The sequence below is a fragment of the Asterias amurensis genome, chromosome 19 (assembly GCF_032118995.1).
Source record: "Asterias amurensis chromosome 19, ASM3211899v1".
Lineage (NCBI taxonomy): Eukaryota > Metazoa > Echinodermata > Asteroidea > Forcipulatida > Asteriidae > Asterias > Asterias amurensis.
In genome coordinates, this window is record NC_092666.1 from 15112464 (window position 1) to 15132876 (window position 20413).

Genomic DNA, 20413 nt, shown 5'->3' on the forward strand with positions numbered 1-20413 from the left:
TCATAGGGTGCCCTTTTCCAAGAAGAAATTGCCTTGTTCCCTTTCGAAAACGAGGCATACAGGTCTGATTATGTTCAGAAAACCTTTTGTGTATGTTCAGAATATCTGTGTACAACAACTCTGATTCATACCTGTTCTTCAAGACTCAGATCAGCAATCTCAGAGGGCGAGAGACTCTGAAGACCTTCAACTAGCTTCCCTTCATTCATCTTATCCATCTGCTTGGCCTGTTCAGCAAGAAGCCTCTTAGCGGCAACCTCTTGGGCGACACGCCTTGCTTCCATCTTCTTCCTTTCCCGACGAGCGTCCAGCTTAGCGTTAAGGTCTGACTCGTGGCGATCTTTCTGAATGTTGAGGTCGTAGGCGATGTTCTCGTTGGTGCGACGGAGCTGGTCCATTAGCTGCTGCTGGAGTACCTGATCCACATCGTGATTCTTTGAGACCTGTTAGGTAATGTTTTGGATGTACAAAGCCATTTTATTATTTTGTTCTGTTTCTCTGGGACAGGGTCGTCAAACTATGTACAACGGTTTGAACACATCTGTGACGCTGAAAGACTGGTTTCCAGAAATGGCCTTAGTGTTTTGAAACAGCCATCTTGGAAAAGTAGGAACATTTCAACAAATGCAATGGTTGACCTACATCGTCTAGGCTTTTCTGGCTATTTAATCAAAACAATTTCAGATTTGTCCCAAGGGCAAACAAAAAATGGATATCAAACAGAATATCAGGCCTGGTACACTCTACAAAGAAAAAAAAACATAATGCAAAACAATAATGACCCAAACTTTCATGGCCCTGCTTAGCATAGAATTTAGTGATAAACGCAAAAAAAAATAAAACACTCACATTTTCTAAGATGTCTCGATGTCCCTTCTTCATATCCTTGGTGTATTCCTCATTGACTTGTCTCTCGATCTCTTTGATCTGTTCAGCTTCTTCCGCCTCTAGCTTGGATTCCAGGGCGTCGACCTCCTTACGTTGCCTCTCCTCAAGCTCCTTAATGGCTTCTGGATCAGCAAGTGGTCCCAACTGGTTAATGACAAAACAGAAACAGTAGTTAGATGTTGAATATGGATCTGGGTCCCATTGAGAATGTTATTTGGTTTTACCCATACACCGGTTTGTGCAAAGCACTGTTTGATCAATATAAAAAATGATAAAGCACTTGGGGGACAAATCTTTAAAACCTGCAAAATTAATTTCAGGAAACTCAAGGTTATACCATTTTCTTCTGTATATTTGGTTGTGCACTTTATAAACCGACTCCATGCAATACAGAACAACAATATCTTTTTAATAAAAAGTTAACAATAAAAGTTAGAATTTTTGTATTTCTGCTTTTTATTTTACTTTACAAGAAAGTGCAATTTGGGTTTTGACTTCTGCTGCATCATGGATAAAAGAATGGATAACTGTCAAGTGGTTTTATGGCATGTTAATCTTTTATAAAAGTGCATCAACAAATTTGTGTGATTTGTTAGTGACCCAATTAACCTGACGTCTTCACCACAATAAACTTAGTTGCGCCAACTCAGAAGTCAACAAGCCCGAGTGTTACTACAGTGTGGAGCGTTTCAAGCGACGTGGCATTTACACGCTTACCCCTGGCGAGCGTGTCAGACATTGGGGATAGGTTGTAGGTGCAAGGGGTCAAAATAACAAAATGTGCAATTATCATTATTATTAATCTATTTCCATCACCATCACAGAGAACCTTTTGAACACATCAAAGTACACAACTCCAGGGTGTAGGAGGCATGGTGATGCACATGGCAATAAAAGGGATATAATGTTCATTGGTTGGTAAACAGAGGATTCACATGAAAACTGCTGGGGAGGAGGCTACACAACGGTTCAACCTGGGGCTGTGTAAAGTTTGAAAAAATATTTTTAAAAGCAAAAAATGCAGATAGCAGCTTGCAAATTTCTTTTGACAGCTATGTAACCTTTCACAAGGCATTGCAAAAATCATTTGAAACATTTCACTGTGTTAAAGCTCGCTGTTTGTGAAGTTTATTATACTTGTAAAAACTCCTCATTGGATATATTATTTTCGTCTAAAATCCTGTCCAAGTCAAGAAATGGCATTTAAAGCCATTGGACCCTTTCGGTAAACAGTGTTGTCCAAGGCCCACACTTTGTGTACCACAACTTCTACATCAAATAACAAACCTGTGAAAATTTAGGCTCAATCGGTCATCGGAGTCGGGAGAAAACAACGGAAAAACCCACCCTTGTTTTCGCGCGTTTCGCCGTGTCATGACATGTGTTTAAAATAAATCCGTAATTCTCATTAACGAGAATTTATATTGTTTTGCTGTTTTCTCAAAAAGTAAAGCATTTCATGGAATAATATTTCAAGAGAAGTCTTTCACCATTGCCTTCTATAAACCCTGTATGTTATGTGTAAATCGGTGAACTTTTTTTTTTTTTCTGAACCGAAAGGGTCCAATGGCTTTAAAATCCAAAAATCATCACTGCAGGTCACAAAACACTTAAAGGGGTCTTCAATGTTCAAAGTTAAAGGTGACAACAAAAATTGATGAATTTTTCACATGTTGGATGAGTTTTAAGTCTAATGAAGAATAGAAGAAGAGAATAAGCTTACTCGTCCAAAAACTAAGAATGGTGAATATCCCTTTAAACCTTAAGATTTTAGAAGCGCATCATTACATTCAAATTTAAGACATTCTTTATGTGTTCACATTAAAACAACAAAATTACAACGCATTTTGTTTAGCATCACCGCAACCAGTCACACTCTGAAACCGATAATATTTTCTTGCAAACCTTATCCGCATCTTGGTATCCTGCTTCTGTTTGCGATGACTGCTTGGAGGAGAGAGGAAAGAATTGAAGGAGGAAGAAATTAACAAGATGAGATGTGATGGATGAACAACAAGGATGAAAATAACTTGGTACTATGGTGGGTGAGGGGGCTGGATATCTGTGGACAAAAGAGGCTTAATTGGGCTAACTTACATAGTTATAATTACCTTTATTTAACCCGGTCTAGTACCCTGTTCATGAACTGATAGTTTAACATGAGTCTGTGCTGCTTGTCTAGTTGAGCAACATAATTTCTTCTCTTCACCCCGCGAAAATGGTTACCTTTATTAGTCTAGTACCCTATTCATGAGTAGAGAGTTTAACATGAAAAAAAACACCTCATATGTCACATGAGGCTTCTTAAATGATCATAATTGACAGGAAAGGAAGATGGAAATGATGATGAAGATGATGAGAAAAGGCTACATGAAGAAAATATGATGAAAAATCTACACTTATGAAGAATGACAACAGTTGATAAATAAAGTGTTGATCAGAGTTTTTTCAAAAGTGTCAGGTTTTTAGAGGATAAAGTGAAAGGCAGCATAAGAGTAAAAAGTTTTGGGGAGAACAAAATAATTCCAAATGTGGCGCTCATAACAAATTAACAAATTAATAATAACAATTACAAAGAACAGACAAATGAGATGATAAAACTGTAATGAATGACAATTCACTTTAAATATTTTTAATTTCTACAGAGAGAAATAAACAATATTCTAAGGCTTACTTTTTTAAAAGGTTTGTTTTGGTCCTAAGGCCTGATGTTTACTAGTGCCTAGGGCATATAGACAGTTACATCACCAAAAATCCTGAGAGAATTTGTTTGTTATGTATACAAGAAACATTAACAAATTTGCAGCCCGCTGACCGACTTGTTACAGTTTTTAAACCTCAAAAGTACACTTTAACAGGGTTAAACAAGCTTTAAGAAATAAGGATGAAAACAAGGAATACTTACAGCATCCATTTGGTCTTTATGATCCTCCTTCAGCTTACGGAGTTTCTTACGTCTCTTCTCAGCCATCCTCTGCTTCATATTTGACGTCAGCTGAGAACGACGTTTGCTCATACGATCCTTCAAAGCCTTCTCCATGTCTGCCTGGTCCTTCACAATGTCCTGGGTGGACTCGGCAGTCAGAACGCCAGTAGAGGCTAGACTCTCCTGGTTTGGATATAAGTAAAGGTTGTGCATTAACATTGTGTTGTGTAGGCTGGATTACATGTAATACAATATGTTACGCTATAAATCAGCAAGGAGTGACGATGGTAAGGGAACAGCTTGCACCCCAGCTATGATGCAGTCGTTATGTACCAGCTTTCCAATGAGTTTGTGTCTCCATGTTTACTTAGGGTCTCATGATAACAACAGGTACAACTGGAGTTGGACACCCAACTTGCTGATGGCAAAAATAGTAGCGCCATGCCACATGTACCATGTCTATGACTGGTATCCTGCTAATTTTTGCTCTGTATAAAATTGTTGGACAATACTTTCTGCAAAAGCAGCTCTATGAAAATGCAGAAGAAAATACCTGGCTCTAAGATATTCTTTTTTATTAGAAGAAATAAATCCAACTGAAACAAGTACTTACAATGGCTGCAGTCAGGTTCTCAGACATCTTATGTTGTTGCTCGATGGCTAGTTCTCTATTCTGTGAGGCTTGAGCCTTGGCTCTGGCTATGGCTTCATCAGCCAGTATGATGTCAATCTCTAGCTCTTGCTCCTTGAGGATTCCCGCTGCGTCTGAGCTATCCTCTTGGGTTAGGGTGATACCCGCATCGCTTGCCTGGGGGAAAAACAAGGAGGAATAACAAGAAAATGATTCAACTGCTTTAAAAAATGCATTCTCAAGAAGACAATCATAACACACTGCATTTGGTTTAAGGGAACACCATATAGGGAACACATTGCCTCATATAATTATATATTTTGTGTAAGGCTACTTGTCGGGTAGATATCTACTGCTGGAATAGGGGAGAATTCTTAGTCCTGAAAAGAACTGTTCTGGTTTTTAACTGCTAATGTACCCGGGTGGAAGGTAGGAATTCGGTCGGGACTACTGCTTTCATTTAGTGAATCAAGGGGACCTCTCACTGATGACACAAAACCTAGGACTGATGGCTTTACATCCTATTTGAAGGACCAAAGCAATATTGGTCTAGTGGACACAAGATCAGGACTCAGACCAACACTCAAAATATCAGAACACAGAAAAATCTTACTGGTCATCAGCGAAAAACTCACAAAGTTAACATTGTAATGGTGCCCCACAAGTTTACTAAGCAGTATTTTCTGCCTAACAGCTTTACGAAATTGGGGTCTGATGAGTTTTTAAAAATTTGTACGAGTACCTCTTGTTGGTGCCTGCTCTTCATGTTAGCCTCAGCAACCTGTCGCTTTTCAGCAAGCCTCTTCCTAAGATCTTCAACCTGTCTCTGTTTGGCCGAATCAAACTTATCTAGCGCCCTCGACATCTCCTTCTCGTGAGATGACATGATCTTATCGATCTCTTGCTGGGTATCGGCTCCGTCCAGCTTAGAGGCAAGCTTGCAGGATAGGTCTGAGATTAACTTCTGACGTTTCTTATCCTGGAAAGAAAGAGGGAGAATGAATAAAATTGAAATCGTTGGGATGACTTTTTTATTTATTAATTTATTTATTTTTAATTCTGTGAAATGTCCAAACCTTAAAATTAACCTGTGTTGATAGAGCCCGGTCGGCCTGACACTTCTGATTCTTACAAAGACTAGGAACGTACCAGGTCACTCTTTTGTAAACAAAGGTAACCAGGTTTACAGAACTCACACCCTGATGATCTAGCCATCCAAACCCTAGTCGGATACGTGCAACTTTTTGTACTTAAGCAGCTCTATGAATTTGGAACCTGGTTGTGAAGCCATGGATTCTACCAAAGGAGAAATCTAGCGATCCGAACCCGAATCTGGCGCACCAGACCGCTCGGCCGCTACCTAGATACTTACAAAGTCAGTCAGTGAACCATTAATCTCCTCCTCTTCCTTACTCCTCAGATCATTACTCAACTGCATCCGCTCCTTATTCTGCCTCTTCAGGAGACCATCCACAGCCGCGCCCTTCCCACTGACCACACCCATACTGGCCACGCCACCAGCGGGACCGAGCCCTGCCTGCTGAAGCATCTCTGGGCTGAGGGGAATCTTGCCGGTGTTGAGACGCTCTAAGAGGACTCCTAGAGCTTCCATCAGTTCATTCTCACGAGAGGATGCTCCAGTGGCTGCAGTTAAGAAACAGTACAAGAGAGGCATTCTCTAAAAGTGACTGCTTAATGACATCATTTTTAAAGCCATTGGACACTTTCGGTAAACAGTATTTCCAAAGGCCCACACTTCGTGTATCACAACTTATATATAAAATAACAAACCTGTGAAAATTTAGGCTCAATCGGTCATAGGAGAAAATAACGGGGAAAACCACCCTTGTTTACGCACGTTTCGCCGTGTCATGACATGTTTAAAATAAACCCGTCATTCTTGATATCGAGACTTGATAATTGTTTTAATGTTTTCTCAAAAAGTAAAGCATTTCATGGACTAATATTTCAAGAGAAGTCTTTCACCATTACCTTCTGTAAACCCTGTAAGTTATTTGTAAATCTGTGAACTTTTTTTGTTTCTGTTCCCGAAAGTGTCCAATGGCTTTGAAGAGAATATATTGTTTGTTTTTGTTCAACTGATGCAATCAAACTATTAAGCAAAAACATAGTCATAAATCTATCTAACTGGGTAAATTTTAAATGATTATGGGTTGTACACAGAAACATTTACTAGAGTGGGACTCGAACCTATGACCTCTGGGTTAACGTACTGGCGCTCTACCAACTATTCCCTATGTTGGCGGTCTCCCTATTTTGTCAATATCTTTGTTCAGGGTGCCAGTCAGAAGCCATTCAATTGTTTATTTTTAAAGGGGAAGATAGTTATGATCCTTCTAAGAACTCGATCTCACCTGTAAAGTTGTACTGTCTGCTGATGTTGACTGCATTCATGGTATCTCCACTAGCCTGGTATCCTTCACGCTCAGCTTTCCTTGCACGTTCCTTCTCAATCTTTTCCAGCTTGGACATATCCAGGCTAAGCAAGAGACCCTGGGAAAACACAAATCAAAAAGACGTCCAATAAGATTTGACATTTTTCATGATTGTAAATACATTCAAATAAGGTGTGCATTGCGCATGCTGGGCTCTCCCCAGGAATGTTCGCGCCATTCAGGGCGCAAATATCAAAGTTTGGCCAGATCACGCTAGATTAAAACAAGATCTTTGGAAAGTTTTTAACTTGGTGTTTATCTTGGTTGTAAAAACCCTACTGTGAAGTAAATCTACAAGGGTTCCAGAGAGAAGCATTGCTAGCTATGAGACGAATGGAGCTTCCAATCTCTCTCAGGACAAATTGACAATATCACCTTCTTATAAGCACAGTCAAGCACAAATGGATTTTGCAACCCACCCTCTGCAGGACAGCAGCAATGCTTGTAGGACAGTACAACAAAGGTAAGATGCAAGATTCCAAATAGTTTTGTCTTGATGAATTCTTACCTTTAGTCCGTCCGTCTGTTGGCTCATCCTTTCATAGAACCCTCTCAAGTCTTCTTGTTGTCTGGTCAGCTGCTGAGCGAGATACAATGTCTGATCCTCTAGCTTGTCGTACAGAGTGCGGACATTGAAGTCTTCAAGTTCACCCTTCTCAGAGCGGACGGTTGACTCAGCGCCCTCAACGATGCGAGGACCGAGAAGAAGAGCCTCTCTGAATTACAACATGAGAAAAAAGGTTTAAAAAAAACGAGCCTGGTTTTCAGATGCTCAAAATATGTGAAGACAACAAAATCATAACAAACATTAATTTTTGGTGATGAATTATTGGCTGGTCCATTTTTTTGTTTTAAATTTTTTGAAATCGTTTATGCTCATTGGTAATTTTTGCTCTTGTTTGCAGCTATTTTTAATGTGTACAGCGCCTTGGGGTCCAGTCATGGATGTAAGGCGCGTTATAAGCGTGGTTTATTATTATTATTATTATTATTATGAAAGCCTCACTGCGCAATCTGAGGCGTTCTAAACGGTTTATCTTCATGTTTTTATGAATCCGATTTGAATTTTTAAAATAGCATTCAAAATATTTTGTTCTGATTCATTTATTTATTTATTTAACTATTTATTTGTTTAAATAAAAATAAAAAAATTATTTAAATTTTGTTGTTGTTTGGGTGGGGATTTAAACAAAAACTGGATTTCTGGTAAAAAAAAGAGAAATCACATCTCCGATAAAACGTACCTGTCTGTATCTTGATACTGTAGGTATGGCGGGATCCTGGGTGGGGCCCCGAGAGCGCGGTACTTTGGCTTCCACATCTTGAGCGGGTAGATACCAGCACTGCGAGGGCGCCAGACAATGACTGCGATCACCAGCATGATGATACAAGCAGCTAAGAACGACAGCATACCTGAAGAAGAGTGAATTAAATATTTGTTGAAATGCTGGGAAACATTTCTCGATATCCGATAACAAAACTAAAAGCCTTGAACTTTGCTTGAAGGGGCACATCGACAAGTGTCAAGACTGGGACTCGAACCCGAACTCTGCTGAACATAAACAACATAGCTTGAGCTTGAACTCGGTGCTCAATGTAGTCTGAAATAAAAAGGAAAGAAGTAACTCACCAATAATCAGACCCCAGTCTGGTTCCTCATTTTGAGCTTCCAGCTTCTTGACATTCTGAATAGCCAGATTAGCTGCGGTTGAAGGCTGGACTACAGACTGCGTCGTATCACACGCAGCCCCAGGAGCCTGCACGGAAACAATCACCTCCCACTGCGACTCCTGTGCGTCGGCAAACACGTACTGCCCGGACTCCGTGAAGACATGAGCGAACGCTGAGATAGCCACAGCGGTGTTCTCCACGTAGAACTGTAAGTCCCGGAACTCGCTGTAGTCGTATGTCGGGTTGGTGTTGAAGAGATGATCCTTCTGGTAGACGGGGTAGTTGCTTTGGTTTCGGTTGATGGAGTTGATTGAGACTCTGAAGATCATCATGTCCTCAAGGGCCAGGCAGATGATGGGATTGGGGATACCTGGTACTGTGGTTGGGGTCTCCGCTAGGAGGCGACGTCGTCGTCGGTTTGAGGAGATGGTTGGTATGGCTGTGACCACCTCAGAATCATCTAAGGGAATACAGAGAAAATACATTCTGGAGTTGAGAACAAATTTGTCTCTCTGTGGTATGACTGACCACTTCAGGATCATCTTCAATAAGTAAAATCAGAGAAAATACACTCTGGAGTTGAGAATAAAATGTTCTCTCTTTTGAAAAAGAAAAAACACTCTGTCAATGATAGACAAATTTCTATCAAACAAATCTCATCAATCTTTACGAGTAATACACCACACAGGAAAATGACAGAGTAAATTTTAAATAATTTTGGGTTGAACAAATAAAAAATTACTTGAACGGTTTCCAATATGGTATACTATTTGATATAGGTTTATTAAATTTGTTAACCACGTTGTTTAAAGAAAGTCAAACTTAAGTTGGGGTTGAAGGAGGATGGAATCAGTAACTTACCAAGGATTAGCTGCTGTAGATCAGCCATATCTGATACGATATGACCCATGGCTCCAGTAGACTCAAATGAAACGATCTGGATGTTTTTAGTTCCTGAGGTGTGAACACTCGGACCGATCACATTGGGAACAGGCTGCAAAAATATAAAACAAAGTGGTATATTGTTAGATTTAGTTTTTCACTCTGTGTGCAAAAAATAGTTATGGGCCTGATGTTTTGACCTTGAAAGAGTCTTTTCGAAAGCTGAATGACAACACAACAAACATAAACAGATATACAAGTGTAACAGAGGCTTTCAAATTGAAAGCAAAGGAGAGAGAGAGGGGGCAGAACGCACACAGAAAAGGGTTAGGGATAAATGATTTCCATGATTTTCCAGTAGTCAATTTCACAAAGATAGTCCTAACTTAGGACTAGTCCCAGGACTCGTTAGGAGTTGTTAAAAACTAGTTCTAGTTCTAAATTACTGATCCTAACTCGAGATAAGATTAGGCGAAGAAAATGAAATGAAATGAAATAAATCTCACCATGGTTATTGTGTCTCCACTGTCGTCATTAGCTGTACTAGTAACAACGAGCTGTCCAGATGAACTCAGACTTCCCTGTACTGTTGGTTTGGTCTGCTCACAGCTAGAGTCACAAATCTCCTCTGGAGCTACGTAAGTATTACAGGTGCATCTACAAGACAGAAGAAAAAAAAAAATAAGAAAATTAGTACCAGCTGCAAGGCCCATCAGAGCCAAAACAGCCTAACGCAAATTAATGGTTTTTTATACAAAATCTTTTTTAATTATTAATTAAAGGTGCTTTTTTCTCATATCAAAGTACTCGTCCTAAAGAAATAGCACAAATTATACAGAAGCTGCTTAAGCAGGTGTTATTGCTTAAAACTTTCTGCTAAGCAAACATCAGCAGGAAACTAGCTGCAAATGGGAAGTAAGACTTAATATTTTGCTTGGTTAAAAAAAGATAATAAAAAAAGGTAAAATAAAAAAAAATAAAAAAAACTCTAACCTTCCAAGATCCACATCAAAGGTTCCATCATCAGCTCCGCACATCACTGTACAGTCATAAGTACCCGGATCCACACATTTGCGTTCACTGGCGTCACGCGCCTGGCTGAGCTCACAACGGTCATCCACCTTAAGCTGGCAATCTCCATCATTGTTGCCTTCAGTCTCCGATAGGTCGACTTCATTGTAGAAGACATACCCAGACCAGCAGACACAGGATCCACTGGTGGTCTGGAAGGAGCGATATTTACCTGTACAATCACAGGTTACACTCCCTGCCAAGAAAAGGAACAAAAATAATAGTAAAAACTAGACATTGAGTGTTTGTAACATCTCAAAAGCTAAGTGTTTACGTTTGTAAAGTATATCTTTCATTTATTCATTCAGTCGATGTGGAGCATCGGATGATGGCCCTCCAAACTTGTGGTTCCTCCATTGCTGTACGTAGGCCAGAGTCCCGGCTCAAGGGAACAGTGACCCTGACACAGCCTGAGTACAGTCTTTTTGTTGGGTTTATGTATACGTAGAGTTTCAAGGATCAATTCAGTTTCAATCTTGAGTTATGTTGTGGACTCAAGTTTGTCAGAAGAGGATTAAAACTTTTAAAAAACTTTTAAAAAACTTTTAAAAAACTTAAGGAGAGGTGTTTGGCTGAAGCCCAAACACCTACAGATCAGATACAGAAAAAATGCAATATAAACTAAGGCGCGAGAGTCAGTGTAGACAAATTGTCAAGAGGCATGTTGAAAATGAGGCATTTCCAGCTTTTGTAACTTCTTGATTTATAGATTTCAAGAGTTTTTACGAACAGTATCCAAAACACATGGAAGGATAGACAAAACCCACCTTCTTGTGCGGCTGCTGAGCTTCCACACGGTCGACACGCCTTCTGGCCCAGCATATTATTGAAGGTATTAGCTGGGCATGGTTGACATTGATCTGATCTTATTGCCTTGATGATGTTACCGTATAACCCGGCCGGGCAGGGGAATGGTTCACCAGACCCAGCGGGGCAGTAGTACCCGATGGGACAAGGGAAGTTCTCTGGGTTTCCAGTACCTTAGAGACAGAGAGAGATAGAGGATAAATTGTTGAGAAAAGCAATAATTAAATTTATAATTTGTTCCTTCCTTGCTTTTCATTGTGCTTTCTGTCTCTTTCTCTTTTTATCTCTTTCAACTTGTTGCATTGTCATTAAGCCTTCAAGTAAGGACATCAGGCCATTCAATATTTCTTAGGTTCTTTTGGTTGGTAAGCAGTTTGCAACAGCTAATAGATTCCTTGCATATGACGTCTTACTCTCAAAAAGCCCACTCACTGAGGTCAAAAAGCGCCCCCATTGATGAGGCTAAAGGAGGTAGATCATTGGACGATAACTGTTTTGTGCGTAAGATTTAAGGCCAAGTTAATTATCAATGTAATGTTTTATTCAAATTTTTCGTTATGTAACTGTTCATGTAATCCTGCTGCTGGCAGCGAATTGAATAGATTTTTTAATAGTTAAGTGTTATTTGTGCATAAAAACGTGCATGTGACATCATTGTTCCAGTAGCATTTGGCGTATTGCAAGGGGTCTATTCTTTTTCTTTAATAATTAAACTCCTGAAGTAGTTTGGTCATTCTTTTGGACCAATAGAATGGAACACTCTCCCTAACCACATCCTGATGCTAACACTATTTTACATTTTCAAGAAACTCCTCAAATGTTTTCTATTCCAACAAGTGTATCAAAATTAATTTCATCCAACTGTCTTGAGCACCTTTGAACAACTTTGGTTGATTTTGGTGCTATATAAATTCCCTCTGATTGATTGATTGATTGATTGATTGATTGATTGATTGATTGATTGATTGATTGATTGATTGATTGATTGATTGATTGATTGATTGCATAAAGGGCTTACCTATAGGACAATAGTATCCTTCAATACACTGCGCACACTCAAACCTCTCGGTATGATTCCCATATGTCCCAGCGGGGCACAGATTACAGCTCTCGTTAGAGTAGACTCGTATCCCAGCATGATTCATCGCCCGGCTACCCAGTGGGCACTCTAGGGGTACCTCGCTACCCTCTGGGCAATACTTGGGATAGAAACACTGGGTGTAGGCGCTGGAGCCAAGTGGGCAGTAATACCCACCAGGGCATATAGGGGGGTCACCGGTCACACCTTCACAGTAGTGGCCTGGACGGCAGGTGACTTCTATTGCAGCTCCTATGGGATTGAGAGGGTGATATAAGGTCAAAGGTCATCAAGTTGGTAAGCAGAAAACATGAATACACTAAGTCCATTGTTTTGAGGCTACTATAAAAACGTTGGCCAATATCAATTGTAATGAAAATATAAAACATTTAACTAAAACAGCACTTAAGAAATAGATCAAAGAGCTGGATTATTATTTTCATCTGTGAAAAATAACAGCAACCAGACAGACATAAAAAAGTTTGAAACTCCTTGTCCATTTTTACAAAATCAAGATATGTTCTGTGCACATAGCTTTACTTGTGAACATGAAATGTAATCACAAAGTAAGATGTGTTTTTGAATGATGCTTGTCTGGTGCAAGAAACAACGCTACCAAAAAGTGCATTATGTTTTCTCAAGTGCAGAATACGCTATTATCCAAAACCAAGATACAACTTTTCTCCACTAAGAGATATAGATTTATTTCAATGTTGCATAAATCACAATAATTCAAAATGAATAATAGGCCCTATCAAATTGACAGCATATGTATCCCTTCCCTTAAACCTTTGCTCCTCTTTTTGTTATAAATGGATATGTATAAGGCAATCTACCCTACTCATTTTATTATTTACAAAAATGATAAAAAAGTGACTTTGATGTGATTAACGAACCTTCTGGGCATTCATAAGTAGGTCTGCACGGTATCCCATGTATATTAATCGTATCATTCGGACAGTAGTATCCCGGTGTACATAGAGGGCAGTCTTCATTGCTGACGCGTCCTGTAGTGGTACTCATGCGCCCACCGGTACACGGCTGCGGTTCAGTAGTACCCTCTTCGCAGTAGTGACCCTCGTAGCAAGGCAAAAAGGAGGAATTTGTCATTCCTGTAAGAAAAGATTGAAACATTTTAGAAAACAATTCGTGAACAATTCTGCTTCTTCAATGCTTTCTCTCTTTTAGCATTTAAACCAAATTAAAACAACAAACAACTGGACTGTTTGTCCTACAATTTCATTAGAAGTATTACAAAAATTCCCCTTTCAAAGACCAAGCGGAGAAATAGTGCCTAAATTTGCCCATTACCCTCAAAGGATTAATTTCAGTCAATTAATATTTGCAGGTTTTAATGGATCATTTACAGTCGTATTTGTGAAGCACAATCAGATCGTTGGAAAGGTGTTCTGTTAACAGCTGATCATCAAACTAGTTGAAGGTTTCAAATACTTGTTGTTACTTTTTTTTTTTTAACTCAACAGTGCACAATACCATGGCAATCCAGAAGATATTGCAAGTTAATACTTCTGCTAAGCTACTTTGAAATCTCCTATACCTTCGTATGAAAACCAATTAATGCTTACCGGTTTCTTGGCAGTAGAAGCCAGCCTTACAATCATAGCAGTCTCCTTCACTAGCTGCTCCTACAACGTCTCTATAATGATAGATGGGGCACTCTACTGGACCAATACCTTCCTCGCAATAATGACCAAGTGGACATGGGTACAAGATGGGGTCTCCTAAAAAAAGAAATACCAGAATACAAACATCACGTCAAAAATGTAGCCTAAACACTAAATGTGCGTTGATATTTGGTTTGATATACATGTACCACAGTATTTACTTCGCATCACCCTACACTTGGCAAAAATTTTCTCCAAAGGAACTTTTCCCCCAAAAACAGAAGAAAAAAAAGAGCAAAAAACAAAAACAAAAACAAAATAATAATAATAATAATAATAATAATAATAATAATAATAATAATAATAATAATAATAATAATAATAATAATAATAATAATAATAATAATAATAATAATAATAATAATAATAATAATAATAATATCATTTTAATCAATTTTCTTACCATTAGTTTGGTAAAAACTTGAGTGCAACACCTATGGAAATTATGAGCCTACTAGATTTAGCAGGGCCCAGTTTCAAAGAGCTACTTAAGCAGAAAATGTTGCCTTCATCTCCCTGCTTAGCAGAAATGAGCTGGACACCACTTACTAATTGTACATGTGGCATGGTAGCCGGTAACCTTATTCTGGTAAGCAGAAGTTAGTTGTGCTTAGCTATTTTTCAGGCTTAAGCATGTCTTTTAAATTGGACCTAGGTGGATTTGATAATTGCTAAAAACCACTTACCCTCTAAGCAGTGTTCTCCAGCTGGGCAGGGTTCACAATCCTCCACTCTGCTCCCAAACTCATCCGGTCTCCAGGTATTATTCTTACAGGGTACGGGGTCCACAATCCCAGCCGGACAGTAGTGACCAGGAGGGCAGGGGCCGGCGCAGGTTGTGTTCGGTGGGCACTGGGCCTCGTCAAAGTTATCCACGTCTGGTAGGAGACCATCGGGGGTGTAATCGTAGCTCTGGCTCAGACAGAAGTAGCCCTCGGAACAGTTACCTTGAAGTTGACCACCCCTGCAAAGGAATAAAATCCAAAAAATGTTCACAACCTGTTTTCAAAGTATATTTTTAGGAGGTATCACCTATTCACGAGCCTGGATGGCCACTTCAAGGTGAGGGCAACACTTGGGCTATCGACCCAAATCAACCGCCACTAGGGACACGTTGCCACCTACTCTTAGGGCTGAAATAGGGTTACTCCTTTCACAGTCTGTAAGAATGTAGGCATGGGTATCATCCACTAGGAGCCACCTACTCCTAGGGCTGAAATAGGGTTACTCCTTTCACAGTCTGTAAGAATGTAGGCATGGGTATCATCCACTAGGAGCCACCTACTCCTAGGGCTGAAATAGGGTTACTCCTTTCACAGTCTGTAAGAATGTAGGCATGGGTATCATCCACTAGGAGCCACCTACTCCTAGGGCTGAAATAGGGTTACTCCTTTCACAGTCTGTAAGGATGTAGGCTTGGGTATGGAGGCGCAAGTACTTACCTACAGTAGCTTCCTGCTAAGCATGGTAGACATTCATATTGCTCCTTCAAACCTTCATCAGTGTCATACGTAAAGGTGCCGTTGGCGCAAGTGATAGGGTACCTTGTTGCTGGAGTGAAAATATAAGAAAGCCACGGGTCAATAATATTAAAAAAAAAAAAAGACTGTGTCTACTTTTTGTATAAGGAACAACTTCCAAATGTTTAATTTTAATCATGACCTACAAAATGTAATTACTACAAACTAGTACTTTGCTTTCAAGGCTACCCCACTGTGATTTGTGGTTTAGTGACTGTAAAGTCCAAGGTCCAATTTCATAGAGCTGCTCAGCACAAAAATTTGCTAAGCATGAAATTTCTTCCTTGGTTTTACAGGATTACCAACCAAATTTCAATTTGCTGCATATTGCTTGCTACTGGTATTCAGCTGTTGTTTGCTTTAACCTGATAATCACGTGAAAATTTTGTTGGTACATGTAATCCTGCTTTATATCGAGGAAGAATTTTCATGCTAAGCAAATTTTTGTGCTTAGCAGCTCTATGAAATTGGGCCCAGGTTTAAAGCGTTCTAAGTTTTAACCCTTGAAAGTGTGTTGACATCTGTTCCTCCTCTAGATGGGCTTATAGTTTGGATTGAAATTAGTAGAAAGGATTACATGAAAGTCACAAGTTTGGTTAAAACACTAAGGAAAACAAACATCGTAGATGCAAGTCTAATTTTTTTTATGGTTTTGAAAAACCAATGAGGAGGTCATTATAAAGAATTACCTGCAGGGCAATAGTGATATGCTGGGCACGGCTTGGGGTCCGGGAACAGAGCACTCTCACAATAAAACCCAGCCTGGCAGTCAATACATGAGTCCCTCCCAATATTAGGTTGGTACGTCCCCACTGAGCATGGAGTAGGTGTTGTGGTCTGGTTGGTACAGTAGTGACCGATTGGACACTCTAGTCCGATTGGCGCTGGGTTGGTGATGGACTCGTTAGCGGGGCAGTAGAAGCCGGCGCTGCAAGGACCAGTGGGGTCGATCTGACCAGGGTCCTCGCAGTAGAAACCTCCTGGACATGGTGAGCAGTCATCGATTGACGAGGCTCCTGGATGGGTACCAAGGAAAAGGGTTATTTAGTTATTGACTTGTTCGGTTTTGTGAGGCCAAGGATTCTCAGAAACAGTCTAAATCGCTATTTCAATCACGTATTTTTCAGTCCCTACATGGCTGCATGAGTGTTCCTCCAACGTCTAGAACTGAAATTTCTTCATTTTTTCTCTACAAAAAGTTAATGCGATGTTTCCATTAAGATGCTTTGCCGACTGCATACATTGTAGTTAAGATTTAATTCATACTTAGAATCCACAAAGTGCTCTTTTAAGACCCAACACTGCTCCTCAAAGAGATTATTAAATAGTTGTACTTGCAAGTTTACCACTATATATTTTCTTACACAATTTATGCTTGTATTATTAACCTGACAGGCCAATCCAGGATTTTCAAAATACTAATGCTGCACTTAAGTAGGATTTGAAACTTTGCATGGTGGAAATACGATATGGAAAGGTTTGCGGTAACACCATGTAATGACTATCTCTAAATGACTTGGGGTGATTCTGAAAAGAACCTTTGGTTTCAACTCAACATTTCGATCAGTATGCTCTGATCGTCTTCTGGAGAAAGCTGAACTTACCCTCTACTCTGCGAACTGTGCCCACAGGGCACTGTGTTGGGGCTGGTATTCCTTCATCACAGTAGAATCCAGCAGGGCATGGACCATTCTCTGGATAGTCCATGGTGGCTACAGGAATCTTTGTTTCTGCTCTACCTTGGCAGTAATAGCCTGCGTTACAGAGACCTGATAGTTAGAGGGAAAACAAAAAGACAGTCAGACTTGAAGCATTGTATGGGGAACAAACATGGCTTAATCTTATAGTCTAATGTTGCTACAGACCTGCATTCATTAGTGGTTTGGAGGGAAAATAAACGGACTGTCAGATTTGAAGTGCAAACATAGCTGCTTAAGAACAAAAACTAGCTTAGCACAACAAAATTATGCTTATTAAAAAAAAGGCTACAGCGCAGCTTAAATACAATTTCACATGTAGCAAACTTTACGAGTGAAGCTAATGTTCAACCCCTCCAAGAAATATATACACATCTCTGGGGCTTGTTCCCCTCTTTGATACGTGGAATGTTCCAGTCTGGGATATCATGAGCTAAGAATCCGCACAGCATTACACTTTGGAGAACAGAGAAAATCAAATAACATGTGCCATGACTTACTGCGTTCACTTTTAAAAGGCAAAGCATACCTTATACCTCTTTAAAGCCATTGGACCCTTTCGAATAAAAAAGTTCACATATTTACAAATAACTTACAGGGTTTACAGAGGTAATGGTAAAAGACTTCTCTGAACTATTATTCCATGAAATGCTTTACTTTTTGAGAAAACTTTAAAACAATATCAATTCTCGATATCGAGATTTACGGATTTACATGTCATGACACGTCGAAACCTGCGGTAACAAGGGTGGGTTTTCCCTTTATTTTCTCCTGACTCCAATGACCGATTGAGCCTAAATTTTCACAGGTTTGTTTTTTTATATATAAGTTGTGATACACCAAGAGTGGGCCTTGGACAATACTATTTACCGAAAGTGTCCAATGGCTATAAACAAAGTATGCCGCTGCAGTTATGTCCAAGCAGGACATAATATTCTGTAATTACAAAAAAATCTGATCTCTGATTGACATAGTTTGGAATCCCTTTCTCTTAAACCACATTAAGAATCGTTTCTCAAACATTTTGTACACAACCAACAGCTGCAGTGCTTCTAAATACAAAATAAGTTCTTATGGTCAATATTTTGTTTAAGTAATAATTAAAGTAATAGCCAAAGGTACATCCTATGACCTGAACTGGAATCCAGTGCTCTAGACTGCGACATAAAACTTTAAGATGAAGTAAACTTATAGCTTACCAGTTGGGTAGCTGTTACCAGGTCCCTCACAGTACATTCCAGGTATGCAGTCTGTACACTGTTCCTCCAGACTCAATGAGGTAATGTTGTTGAACGTTCCTGGTGGGCAAGGGATTGGAAGAGGGGAACCCTCTTGGCAGTAGTGACCTGTACGGGTCAAATAAGAGGTCAACGGTTAATTTAAAAATCTTCCTGTAGCCGATTTCACGAAATGCTAGGCACGTCTACTGAAAAAAAATACAAATACAAATACAAATAAAAAATGAAATTGGTACCTGTTTTGCACTCGGATGGAGCGGTCAAGTTGACCGTTTCACACATCAGACCATCAGGACACAGGGTGCAGTTGGATTGACCGGTGTTACTCTGGTATGTCCCCACTGGACATCCAAGCTCACTTAGGGTACCCTCTGGGCAATAGTGACCGGCTGGGCATGGGTAGCCCATACCAGAGTCTGCCGCGGGTGTTGGGGTTGTACTGCCTCCTGTACAGACATAGCTGCGGAGAATAAGAAAAAAGTAGAATGTGAAACTTTGAATGGTGGAGGTTAAACTTATAGGAGAGGTTTTCGGTAACACTGTGTGAATATCTCTTTTGAGTAGTGTTGATTCTGAAAAGAACAAGTGGTTAAAAAAAGAATAAAAAAATAAATAACAAGTTGGAACTGCACGACTTGCAATCACAAGGATGTGGGCTCAAATCCTACTAAGCTATTTGCTGCCAGTGTTCTGTCTCTAACTCACCCAGGAGCGCAATCCGGTGCAGAGTCCACCTTGACAAAACCTTGCATATTACAATAGCGCCCTCGTGGGCAGTCTTCACAGCCGTCGACTGACGTAACCCGTGTGTTGGTAGAGAACGTTCCGGGAGGACATGGTTCTGGGTAAGCTGTGCCGTTGGTGCAGTAGTAGCCGATAGGGCAGACATCGTTACCGGTGAACGTAGAGTTGTTATCAGGGTCCACCTAAACAAAAAGTTAATGTAAATTTTGTGTAGATTGCAAACTAATGAACTTGATTCTTTATCTTGTTCTCTTTGTGCGCTGTTTTCTCAGCAAGTAGAAACTGTATTCAGATGAAAATTGCTTGTATCTTTCTTAAGTTTACACAAACAATCTATGGCTCTACTCTTAAATTTCTCATCACTAGGTACATAAAGTGGAGATGACAAAAGGCAAATACAGACACTTGTTTATCTTGTCCTGGAAAAGAATTTGGGGTCTTGTTTACCAAAGTTATTAAAACAATGGTGACTTATTTAACTAGTCAGGTGGGAACAGTAGCTAGTCTGCACCAAGCACCCAGTTCGAATCCAGCCAACTACAGTACCAGACATGTTCTATCTGTTCTGTCTACTTGGACCAGCCGATACTAAATGGACTCCCACCTATGAGTGACAGAACGCAAATATAGAAACTTATTTCACGGCAGACTTTAAAATCCTCAACCTACCATGTCATCATACGGCGTTGGGCTAGAGGAACCACTAGTGCAATAATACCCAGCGTAGCATTCCGCAGTGGGTGCCTGGAGTGCAGGTGTCCCACAGTAGTATCTCTCAGGGCATTGAACGCAGTCATCAATGATGTCATACCCAATGGTCTCCCCATAGGTTCCCTCTGGACAAGGGTTGGTAGTGTTCTCACGGGTACCAGGCGGGCAGTAGTACCCCTGTGGGCAGTTGGAGGGGTTGATGACCGGTCCAACTACAGAACAGATCACATTAAACAAATCATTAAGAATTTGTAACTAGAATAAAAAAATGTCTGTCCTTAATTTAGTCTATAGGAAGGTTTGGTCGAACTGAAAGCTCATGTCCTTTACAAACCCTTTCTTGGTGATCATCAATGCCTCATCATCTTCCACTCTTAGCTTAGGAGTGAAGCGTGACTACACAATAAG

The 20413-nt window shown here is 40.0% G+C and overlaps 1 protein-coding gene across 3 annotated transcripts in view; it reads right to left on the reverse strand.

Moving 5' to 3' along the window:
• Window positions 1-20413, reverse strand: part of LOC139951353 (uncharacterized) — a 65898-nt gene that overhangs the window by 13164 nt on the left and 32321 nt on the right. For 2 of the 3 annotated variants that reach the window (XM_071950209.1, XM_071950211.1), the window contains 26 exons: window positions 19964-20217; window positions 19256-19476; window positions 18787-19010; window positions 18512-18658; window positions 17220-17384; window positions 16305-16631; window positions 15538-15646; window positions 14782-15059; window positions 13997-14152; window positions 13307-13522; window positions 12351-12662; window positions 11293-11505; window positions 10448-10721; window positions 9961-10111; window positions 9434-9566; window positions 8532-9032; window positions 8146-8314; window positions 7410-7617; window positions 6821-6959; window positions 5818-6089; window positions 5188-5424; window positions 4428-4622; window positions 3794-3997; window positions 2794-2832; window positions 850-1032; window positions 132-443 (listed from right to left, as the gene is read on the reverse strand). In XM_071950209.1, coding sequence (XP_071806310.1) covers window positions 132-443; window positions 850-1032; window positions 2794-2832; window positions 3794-3997; window positions 4428-4622; window positions 5188-5424; window positions 5818-6089; window positions 6821-6959; window positions 7410-7617; window positions 8146-8314; window positions 8532-9032; window positions 9434-9566; window positions 9961-10111; window positions 10448-10721; window positions 11293-11505; window positions 12351-12662; window positions 13307-13522; window positions 13997-14152; window positions 14782-15059; window positions 15538-15646; window positions 16305-16631; window positions 17220-17384; window positions 18512-18658; window positions 18787-19010; window positions 19256-19476; window positions 19964-20217 — 5639 coding nt within the window. The remainder of the gene's footprint in view (window positions 1-131; window positions 444-849; window positions 1033-2793; window positions 2833-3793; window positions 3998-4427; window positions 4623-5187; window positions 5425-5817; window positions 6090-6820; window positions 6960-7409; window positions 7618-8145; window positions 8315-8531; window positions 9033-9433; window positions 9567-9960; window positions 10112-10447; window positions 10722-11292; window positions 11506-12350; window positions 12663-13306; window positions 13523-13996; window positions 14153-14781; window positions 15060-15537; window positions 15647-16304; window positions 16632-17219; window positions 17385-18511; window positions 18659-18786; window positions 19011-19255; window positions 19477-19963; window positions 20218-20413) is intronic. The other variant, XM_071950210.1, reaches the window with a different exon arrangement.